The sequence below is a fragment of the Furipterus horrens genome, unplaced genomic scaffold (assembly GCF_987537825.1).
Source record: "Furipterus horrens unplaced genomic scaffold, mFurHor1.1.pri manual_scaffold_3, whole genome shotgun sequence".
Lineage (NCBI taxonomy): Eukaryota > Metazoa > Chordata > Mammalia > Chiroptera > Furipteridae > Furipterus > Furipterus horrens.
The window spans coordinates 62928558-62940720 of NW_028327173.1; the positions used below are offsets into that span (position 1 = coordinate 62928558).

Here is a 12163-nt window from a genome sequence, read left to right on the forward strand (position 1 = left end):
CTCTCATCTTAGGTTAATGGCTAGAAAACAAACTTTTCAGCAAATGTGGCATTCCTCACAAACCAACAACACTGCAATATTTTTATATATTCCTTACAAACTATATAAAGCAACTGTGTTCTTGGCAGAAAGCTAAATCATGCCAGTGGGAAGTTACCACAACATGACATCAAATAAAAGTAGCTGTTTCCTTTTCACCTGATGGAGATTCTTTTCAGTATTTAATTCCTATATTCTTGACCTTTAAATTTTACACCCATTACAGAAAATCTGAAATAAGCCATGTGTGTGTGGCATTCTTATCTTAGAGTTTTACAACATTCTAATGAGCAACCAGCAAGCAAATGCTTTGTTCCTGGACATGCATATTTCAACAATGGTCTCTAAATGGAATTAAGAGATTTAAATGAGCCTTGTGCATTCCACACCTAGAGTAGTGCTCAGGACACGGAAATCCTTCAATTAATATTGTTCAGTGCTTGGTTGAATAAGCAACTAAATAAATGAAAAAACAACTCTCCAAATCCCCAACAGTGCCTATCACAGTTTATGTACAAAGCTGGCGACCAATGAACGTCTGTCAAATTAAATCATACCCCCCAGTCTTTGTGGCAGCCAGGAGACATGCCGCTTGAATTAACCTGTTTCTAAGAGAGCAGTTAACTGACAGCTTCTGCATTCAGGATCGCTGCAACACTCAAGCCAAGCTCATGCTCTCTCCAAACTGCTCCTGGCCACAGATCAGGCAGAGCTGGATACCAAAGAGGGACTACTTATGCCCAGTTCGATCCCCTAAAAAGAAGTCTTTGTTCTGGGCTCCCCATCAGCTGGACAGGGCTTTCTAGGAACTTCACTGAGGTTCCTTCTCAGTCCTGCTGCATTTTACTCACAGGTATCAGACATGCATTGCGGTCTAAAGGCACTTCCTGCCTCCTCAGACTCTCCTGCCTCTTTACCTTTCTTGGGCATTTTCTCTTATAAATCTCTTTCACTGCTAATTTGGTCTCATGTCTGAACTCACACAGCCTTCCAATGATTATTGACTATTATCACAGCCAAAGAAGGATAGATCTGATTAATCCACATCTAAATGTAAATTAGTTAAATCCTTGGCCTTCTAAATGGGCAACTTTTTATAGTAATCTAATTCCACATTCCACAGCTGCGCCACATTTCTAGGTTTCTTTTTGTTTTCCTGGATGCAGTTTCTAGTTTTATAAAGCAATAGCACAGGTTTCAACTGATATTCGAATAAATGGTCAATGTTACATTACTACCCAAGAGACAATTTTTATACCTCATTTCTGTATATTCTACCTAAAATAATTCTACACATGAAAATTCTTAGTATAATAAAGTACATCAGAGATGCAGCCTGGCATTAGGATCCTTAGTAGAAAACAGTCAGCCTACATTTTACACCTTTAAGGCCAGAGCCCCTTCCTATGTCTCACATCCTCACAAGACCCCTCCAATGCATAATGCTCTAAATCCCAGAGAAGTTCTCAGGAGCACCTGCCCCAAGTAAAGGGCAAAGGCGGTATTGAACCCAAGTCCATACCACTGCAAGACCAGTGCCTCTTTCCACCATCTAACATGGCCCCTTTAATATCAACAGATAAAGCTTTAAATTTTTTTTCAATGCACTTCTCAACTCATTATTAGCTCTCTTGTAAAAAAAAAAAAAAATTCAGTCTGTCAATCTCTGATCCTATTTTACCTCTGATTTCAACTGAAATAAGGTAGGACTGAGGTAAAGTTCTTTATATATATATTGTATTTATATATTTAAAATACATATGCTATATTGCATATTTATATGTATCACATATAAGTAAAATCAGCTAAGCATATTTAAGTTTGTCCCAATGATTATTTCCATCCTATATCTATGACTAACGCTACCAATTAAATAAATGGACAAAACATTTAAAAATTCTCAAATTAAAAATATCTTTGTTTATGTTAAAGTGCGACACCTCCGTTGCTGGCTTGCTTCATGACTGGCATTCACGATATGTACATTTGTTATGCTTGTTTTATGGATCAGCAAGGAAAGAAGCCATAAATTCAGGGAGGTCAACTTCACAAAAATGAAACGCTTTACAAAAATTTTCTTCTTTATGATGCAGATATTACTCATGGGTATGAGCGTGTAAATTACCCTTCCAGTAAGGGGAAGAAGATCATCATAGAACCAGTGTTGCTGCAAGCTGCCCTCTGCTTCCTTTCCTAGGAGCGCCCCACTCTTTGCTTTATATTTGAGGAATTAAGAGTCTGTTTTGGAAAAAAGCCTCTTAAAGAACAAAATGGTTGAGAAAAGAAAAAGACACACAGTGATCATGACCGTAGCAAGAAAAACTGCTACAAGTAAGTTGCACATGAGTAAAAACTGGCCTAGGCTGGCATCCCCTGGTCACTTTTCAGGGCCACCAGGAAAGCAGGCAATTCTGCTCTATAGACTTGCTCTATTTATAACCATCTCTTACTTTGTCCAAGAGTCAAAATTCAAGCTTTGAATTCTTTTGCCCAAAATATATTTGTCTTTTAATTAATTACCTATGTGGAATAATAACTGTAACTCTGGGTAAGTGCAAACTATAGGACTTGAAGAAGCTCTCTATTGAAGATGAGATATCTTATTACTTTTTATAAGCACAACGGAAATACAGTACCTTTGATTTATGTGAAAACAGAAGAAACAAAGCAGCTCAAAGAGAGGGTAACTAGGTACACAAGTTGTAATAAAAACTATAGGCCCTCATATTAGTGCCTCCACTCCCTTAACACAACAGTGTACGGTAAATATGGAGATGTGGTTGCACATCTGAGAACTAGAGGACAGGATTACACAAAGATAATTGACTCCAAGTATTCTTAGAGTAAACACACACAGGAGAAGTAGAAATATTGGCATAACTACTTGCTAGTAATTTATAAGCAAGCATTTATTTTTACTCAAAATTTATAAACCAAATTGAGAATAACAACCGTAAACATGAAATGATTTCTTCCGATTCACAAATATTATTACTGTTCACAATGTATACATTGGTTATCAGACCTTCTCCTATCACATGTTAAAAAACAGAATAGCATTACCTTAAATTGTTGTTGCTGTTCAAATAAACACATATCACTAGTGAAGAAAGAGGGTACAGAAGGGTGTTAGCTTGCTATCGACAGAGTTCATCAGTGTCCAGAATTGAATCAACTTAGCAAATGCTTATGTAAAGTCTTTTATAGGTGAGGGGACTACAGAGTAAGACACACCCCCTAGCTTTTAAAGAGGTGGAAAAATCAATACAGAAACCTCTCAAGGCAGATCATAAGTACAACCAAGTACAATGAAGATTTAGAACAAGGACAGATAATAGTTGGTAAGGGTTCGGGGGAATGACAGGCTTCATGGAAATACTTGTCTCCCTGTCATTATCCCATTTTTAAAAAGAACATTTTAACTTGAAAAACATATAGAAATATATATTTCCCTCAGCCCAAACTAAGTATAATGGGCAAAAGGGTTTTGGACAGGTGAGATGTGCCTGGCACACCTTCCTCGAAAGAAGCCCTTTTTTGCCCTAATGTGGGACATTGAAAAATTAATCCCTGCCTTCTGTTATCTAGTGGTTATGGATTGAATGATGCCTTCTAACCCTGTTGCCAGACCTATGGCCCCCAGAATACAACAAGGATGCCAGCCTGTTAAACCAAGCACGCCGTTGTCCGGAGACAGACAACTGACCTGGGGTCTGCACGATCCTTCCCCATGTGGGAAGGCCACCCTCCCCTCCACACCCCCACTATTATTAGGGATTTCTGGACCCAAGCGTAGGTAGGACGGTGACCATGTTCAGCTTGAAGCAGCTAGAGGAGCTCGAGACCTTCGCCCATTGTCCTTTATAAGATTGTAAAGGGTCTTAAGTCTGAGAGGGAGGGATTGTCATGTTTTATTGTTAAAATAATTCATTATTTATTTATTTATTTTAAAAAAGAAGAAGAATATATGAAAGGGAGAAGCAGGAGAGCTTGTATGTACAACCCATGGGCATGGACTTGTGGGGGGCGGATTGCTGTGGGAGGGGGAGTGCTGGGCGGAGGGGAGCAAAGGGGAAAAAATTGGAACTATTTTAACAATATAATCAATAAAATATACTTTAAAAAAAAAGAAAAAGGAAAACTGACACCAAATATCACCACTTTCCTAGCCCTGGCTCAGTAAGTCTATCCTTCAGAAAGAAATTATCTTAATATCTTGGTACCATGTTTTTCAAAATTTTCAATGCTATATATATGTTTTTAAAATATCATACACACATAGGTTATTTAAAATGGGACAATATATATTGTATAACTTGTTTGATTTACTATCTTGATACCTTTTCGGTGTGCTATGAGGAAGGGAAACACTGACAGAGGCACTCCCCCTTTGAGATGCTCAAGGCAGTGTGGCCTTTACCGGACATTCTTACAAATCCTCCAATGGAATTTCTCAGCAGGAAGATAACCGAGGAACGTCTTGTTTAAGAACATATTTACAAGGTCACCCCTGGTCTGTCTATATCTACAGTTAAATGCAGTAGCTACTAGACACATTTGCTATTTAAATTTAAATCAATTAAAATTAAAAATTCAGTTTCTCAGTCACAATAGCCATATTTCAAGTGCTCACTATTGCAGTCACGTGTGGCTAGTGACCGTTGTATTGGACATCAGAGACACAGAACACTTCCATCACTGTAGAAAGTTCTATGGGACAACACTCACAAGTAAAAAAAACTTGGCATTTTAATTTCATCTGTAGAGAATGAACATTAGTCACAAAGACTCTCTGGGTGACCAACGGAGAATAAAAATTAAGGCCACCCAAGTCTGGAAGGCTCATTCTTTGCCAATGGGAGCTACATAGTTGGCACTTGTCACTCTGAACCCAGAATACCTCCAGGTATTAAAAAGGGACACCTGAGAGCTGAGGGACACAGACTCCCAGCAACCATGACCTTGGCGGCTGCTTACATCTTATATCCTTCACTCATAATTAGTTAATTTGGCTAATTTTACTAATGTATGTTTGTTTCGTATGTCATGAGCCATAACTTTGTGATGTATCTCAGGTTAAGATCTATGATACCAGAACAGTATTCTATTTAATGCACCTGAATAGTATGGATGTACTATAATTTATTTAATCTTAAATCTATTAATAGACTTTTAGGCTGCTTCAAATATGCTTTCACAATACCACTGCAATTAATGTTCACATACAATCTTTTATACATTCAACTATTATTCTCTAGGATAGAATTCTGGAAGTGATTTTGCTGAGTCATAAGGTTATGAACCCTTGTAATTTTAATATATACTGCAAATTACCTTTCTAAAGACTTGTACCAATGTATTCTCCCTCAAATTGTAGAGTAAGACCCTTTTATCCATACTATTTCCATGACTAGATATTACCTATCTTGTTAATTTTTGCCAATATAATGGTTTTTACTTGTTTTTCTTTCATTATTAGTGAGGCCGAGGATCTATTTATACATTAATTAGCTATCTAAAGATAAATTGTCTTTCCATAGCCTTTATGTACACTTGTGTACACTTGCCATTTTATTTATTAATATTTATAGGAGAGTTTGCCTTTTGTTGATTGATTCATAGGAAGTGTTGGTTTTATTGGTGTTTATGTTTTATGTGCTACAAATATCTGTCTGCCTCCCCTCAACCCCAGCCTTCTTACTGCTTCTGCCTTTTACCTTGGTTTAAGATGTCTTTACCATCTGTTAAGTTTTGATGTAATTAAATCTGTCAATCTTTTTCTTAAAGACTTCTGGGTTCTAGGCCTTTCTTAAAAAGTTGTTTCCCATTCTAAAATTATAAAAATAACCTATGTTTTCTTTTAGATGTCTAATATTTTCATTTTTACACATAAAATTGTAGTCTATCTGGAATTTGTTTTTGTATATGGAAGGAAAAGACTCCAACTTAATCTTCTTACAAATAGAAGAGTCAATTATTTCAGTATCATTTAGTGGAAAAATTATCCATGGATTTGAAATGTCACATTTATCATGTGTTAATATCTTATAAATATTTTAGTCTATTTCTGGACTGTTTTGTTTTAATTAGCAATTTACCTATATTATTCTAACTTCTAGATGACAAAAAGTACATGGATTTGAGGAAACTCAGAATACTTATTTTAATAAAAGGTCTATTTTAACCAGTCAAGGCCATAGTCAGTGATTTGACAAAAAAATATTAGGATTTATAATTTGTTTTGCAATCTACCTCACCAGCTTTGCTATACCCTCCTCAACATAGCACAATATTTGGAACATGGCAGAATACCAAGTAATTATTTGTTGAATATGTTAATATGCAATAGTGAATTCAGTTTACTCAGATGAAAATATATAAGTTAAAAGTAATCACTGGATTAGTGTGAACTTTCAGCTTATTAGCAATAAATCCTAGAAAGAGAAAATAATAGCTTGCATTACTGAAGGAATACAACTTTTCCAAAACTACTAAAATAGTATCTTCCCCCCACCCCCCAAAATAATGTTGCAGTGCATTTGATGGGCCCCTCAGGCTGCTGGCCACTCCCCCCTCCTACTTCCCAAGACAGCTATTACATACTGTCCATTGTCTCCTTAAATCTCTGAAAGCCTCTTCCCATGGGAAGAAGACTGCCATCTTTCCACCACACAGACCTGGTCTCTGCCTTCCCTCCTACTAGAATAAATGCTCCTGGTTAGGACAAACCTTCCCGCCTTACTTACTTAAGAACTTTCTATCACCTCTCTTCCCTCTCTTCTAGGTCACTTTCATTACCACAGGAACTGTGAATCTCCTTATCTTTAAAAATAACTTATCATTAACCACATCCCTTTTCCCTCGATGGCAAAATTCCTTGAAAAAAAAAAATGCTGGTACAGTATTAGCTATGTTTTCTTCCTCTCTACCTTTCACTCTTGAATCTGCTCCATTCAAGTTTTTGTAGGTTCATGGGTTTCATTAATTCACTTTATCCTCAGAACCTAGAACAGTGCCTGAAACATAGTAGGTATGCAATATTTATTGAAGAAATGAGTAAACAAGTAAGGGCGTATATAGTTTGACCATGAATGTGGCTTAATGATCCTAGCTTAAGACATAATCTATAAGGGAAAACTTGTTTCAGGGTGTTACTTACTTTTCGCTGTTTTACAGAGTCCAATTTTATGAGCCAATATGAAGCCACTTTTGTCTTATGATACTTCCAGTTATCAATGATCTGTTGTGGGAAAGAAACATTAAGAAATATAATCTAGAATTTTCCTCAAAAGTAACAAGTAAAAAGTAAATAAGTGGGTTGAAACCAATTTTAGGTAATGAAATGAAAGCACTATAATATTATTTGCAATAAAGAATGTCCACTTTCATAAAAATACATGTGCAAAGATTTCTAACATAAGGTTAAGAAGCATCTGAACCCAAAGCTTTTGCTTCTTGCTGTAAAAAGCACACAATTTCTAATGAATAGAAGTCAAACATCTTTAGGTACATAAGGTTTGGAAAGAAGCCCAAGATATAGATTTTCCATTTTAATTCCAAAATTTGTATTTACCACATCACCCATAATAACAGAATACTGAATACAAAGGAGATAGCTAATATTTTTTATCTCTTTTTTTGTCAAATCTGCAAAGTCTCTGAATATATATTCTAGTAATATATACTGTAGCAAACATTAAAATATTTATTGCATATAGTGAACATATAGTAAAAAATCTAATGACTGACATAATAATTATTTTTATTATGTAAGTCTATATGTTTTTATAGAACAATCACATTAGCCATAAACATTAGTTCTATTCTCTGATTATCTAATATTTCTTCTACCTGATTCAAAAGGTGGTACATTACTAATATTGCTAAAAAATATGGTAAAATGTCTGGTACAAAGTCATTGGCTATATTTAGAAAATATCTTGATTAAATAAGACAACATAGGTAAATAAAGCATATCTAGCGTAATGGAGTTCAACAAATCTTCACTTTTCTTCCTTTCCTGCGATGTAACAAATAGCAAGTCATTTGTAAACATGATGCTCTTTTCACTTTTAAAAAATATATATGTAACAACACAATGAATAATATTTGGGGGCTTTGGTTACAACTATGTCATGACTACAAAACAGAAATTTTCATTATTGATATTTTAAAAGAAAGTCATTTTGTTATTATTCATTTGGTGTCTGTTTCTAGACAGCTGGTTTAGACAAAAAAAAAAAAAAAAAGCTAAAAAGTAAAAAAAGAAGGGCAAGTGCACAGCTGTGGTTTTTATCCTACAACTGGCCACTAGATGGTGCCTTCTCCTCCAAAAAAATAATAATATTAGAGAAACCAGAAAACAAAGTTCTATTACTGAGGAATTATCTAGAAATAACAATTTGAAAAGGATGTTTGAATGATGAGATAGAATTTTAAATTAAGAAATACTCTTTCACCAGAAATATTTAGATAACTTGGCCTTCTTTCTATTAGGAAAAGTCATTGACTTGAATGTGAATTTTAAGACTGCGATTTTCAAATGTTCCACTGGGCGGTGCAAATGTGTGAGTAACAAGAAAAACACATACTGTATAAGCCATTTCAAATTTTGACCAGAACTATTCAGGATGTAACATTCAAGTATTCTTGATATTTTATGTCCATGGCCCCACTTTTTTAGATCATATCTCATTCCATATTAGATCTTTCTAAATCTTTATAGAAGCAGCTTTAACTTAATATTTCTTTAATCATTAAGAACAATAATTGAATAACATGAATTTTCACTTGATGAAGCAACTGCATCATTAAAACGGGACAATGCACTAAAAGATATTTTGCATTGCTAATTATAAATGTGATCTCACTGCTCATGAATCATATTAATTAAAATAGTCACTGTATTTTCTAAAGCTTGTGGAGGTTGAAAAGAACATCAATTAAGTTTACTATGTCATTGAGAATAATGCCATTGGGAAATACACTTTAATACTCTAATTAGAATAAAAGGTACAAGCTCCTTGGAATTTTATATATTGATACATCAAATACTCACATCTTCTACCAGAAGTAATGAATCTGCATCTGATTTTCCTGGAAACCGGATCTTCATGTCCTTGAGAACAAATAAGGTCTGACTTGTTAGGTCATCTTCTTGTTCTTTTGTCGTCTGTTGCCGCAAAGACTCGCTCTTAAATTTGAAAGAATACAGATATTTGGAGGGGGTCTTATTTCATTGTGCCACTATAATCTGAAAGATATTTCTAGGTAAAAATAATGCACTTTTAATTGGGAAATAAAAGACAATGAAAAAGGAAGAACGTAATATTTTTACATTTACTCTTAGAATTAAATTCTTAGGATTAAATGGATAGGATTTCCCAAGAGTGTCTTTTACACTTTCACAAAGTTATATTTCAGTTAGCTCACAATACTAAAAATCAAAAGATTTGAACAGTTAAAAAAAGACTTCCTAGTCAAAAGCTTCATTTGCCACACACACCTTAGGCAATTCTTTTCTTTCTTTCTTTTTTTTTTTTTTTTTTTTTTTAAGAGAGAGGAAAAGGGAGGAAGAAAAAGAGGGAGAGAAAGATCAATGTGAGAGAAAAACATCGATGACACTGATTGGGTGCCTCTCTTATGTGCCCGACCAGTGACTAAACCCGCAATCTAGGCATGTGCCCTGGCAGGGAATCAAACTAGCAACCCATGGCTCTGTGGGACAATGCCCAACCAACTGAGCCACACAAGTCAGGGCTCTCTAGGCAATCCCTGATTAGGAAAAAAAAACTGTTAACATGTGAAATTCATTTACTTATATTTTCCAGACTCTTCAATTTGGAAATGTCAGCCACATTAAACAAACAAATTAAATAAATTCCTGGTCTTTGTGAAAGCACTTGGAGTTATCTATCTGAGTGTCTACAAGTAAGTCTGATAGCAAAATAAATCCACTGACTCCCTCAATACTGAATCTCGAGGACTCATACTAGGGAGGGAATTCTATATATTAATTTAACATACAGAAAACATAATGTTGTATTTCAGTACTCTAAGGGTAATTAATTTATCAGTGATTTATTTTGTTAACCTACTAACCAAGAGTTCCACTGAAGAAAATTTTCCATACAACAAATTTACAAGTATACCACACAATACACTGCAAAATCATATACTTACTCTAAAGATTTTCAATAAAATTATCCTACTCCATAAGAATTTGGAAAATAAAGTGCTATTCTCAGTGTCCATCCTAGAGTCTGTGACAGACTGATCTGCCGTCTAAGAATTCATACTAAATGACAGGCTAAGATTGATTGAACAATCCAAATTCCTGGAGATCATGAGTTGAATGATGGAAAGGACCTTAGATTCGATCTGTCTTCCACCAGTTGATTCCTTTGCCACCTAAACCTTCAGTTAGTGCTTCCTGTAATCTCAAAAGGAGCAAAGTAGATGACTTACCATCTGAGAGTTAGCAGAGCTGGCATCATTACTATGAGGCAGATGCCTCATGTAGGAGGAAGCACGGTTTAAGGAATGTGACCGAGAGGCTGAAGTTGGCCGGGATGCTGACATCATTTGTTGAGCAGAAAGGGGCCGGATATCTGTACTAGAAGGTGACTGAGAAGAGATGGACCGAGGGCAACTGAATGAACGCCTTATGGAGCCTATCGGTGATGGAGAAGAGGGATAGTTAATAAGTTTCCCATTGTATTCAGTCTACATAAACTAACATACCAAATGGTAGAAGCATGATGATAAATGTGAACTTGCTGCAGAACCCCTGTCATGTATGAAGAATGACTATCATGAAAATAATATTTAAACAGTGTTTTAATTTTCTGTTCTTGAAACATGACATAGAAGAACCAGAAGAAAGGGAAATTAACATTTATGGAGCACCTTCTATAAGCTAGGCATCCTGCTAGGTGCTACATACACTTTTACCTTATTCCTTCTCATAGAAACCCTCTGAGGTAGGACTCTCCATCACCTGGAAGGTCAGGAAGAGAACTTTTTCAAGGTCACATGACAAGACAGTGTGCCAAGCTCAGGTTTAAATCCTGAGCTATTAATGCCAGTGTCTCCATCTTCCTAGAAAATGCTATCAACTAACATTGGATTAGACTGGTCATTCATTAAAATCTGTATGTAGGTTATAAATAATATTTTACAGCAAGAGTCCTAGGAAGGGATGGACAGGAGTCTAGAGAACGGCCAGGATAAATAGGCGAGTTATAGAATTTTGGGCCCCTGAGAAAAAATAAACAGAAGAAAAGCATAAAGATTATCCTCATGGAGTTTAAATATATAATTATTACAAGAGTGGTACTAGACAGTCTTCTTATTCACATGAGAGAAGAATTTAAAAAACTAGATTTAAATTCACATAGTAAACTATTTAAGTAAAGAAAATGTATCTGTAATTATAAAGGGTTGTTATCAGAGCAAACAAGTAGGGAAAACTGCAGAATGTCTTCCCCAATGTATATTGAGAAAATTTAAAAGAGAGAACCAACTCTTCCAGGTAAATTTGATTCCTGACATAGGAAAACAGAATATCACTCAATATTATCAACATAATTTTAGTCCGTATGTTTTATATACCTTCTGTCCTATATACTCTCTTGCTTTGGAAATATATCAATCTTCATTGGTTAATTTAACAAAACTCTCACAAAGGCAGGTTGAATAGCCAAATATTTCTTTTCATTAGCTGTTGAAAAAAATTTAAACCTTTTAAAAGCAGTAGATACATAAACCTTATATTTAGGGACGTATTTCTAAATGATATTTTGAAGGAATAATAAGCCTAATACTCTTCATTTGGTTCTAAAGAGAACAAGAAAGTTTACTCATTCAAGCTATAAAAAAGGTTTCCATTTTTTCAAACTAGTAACATCTCAACCTGAAAATCACACCACTTTTGAAAAAAACTGTGTGGGGAACAAACCACTGCTCAATCTTCTACAAAGCAAGTACCCCAAAAGCATGTGCTACAACCTGCACCTGGGTCTCTTTATTAAGGTTTAAAGTGATGGTTTAGACATTTATAATATGATCATAGGTTCAGAAGGAAAATATCCTTTCTCTTGAATGACCAAAGATTCCCATTTTT

The 12163-nt window shown here is 35.1% G+C and overlaps 1 protein-coding gene across 1 annotated transcript in view; it reads right to left on the reverse strand.

Annotated features, from left to right (window-relative positions):
• Positions 1–12163, reverse strand: part of TTLL7 (tubulin tyrosine ligase like 7) — a 126951-nt gene that overhangs the window by 37635 nt on the left and 77153 nt on the right. The window contains exons 16-18 of the mRNA XM_090271692.1: positions 10507–10712; positions 9098–9232; positions 7199–7279 (exon numbers count right to left, since the gene is read on the reverse strand). Coding sequence (XP_090127818.1) covers positions 7199–7279; positions 9098–9232; positions 10507–10712 — 422 coding nt within the window. The remainder of the gene's footprint in view (positions 1–7198; positions 7280–9097; positions 9233–10506; positions 10713–12163) is intronic.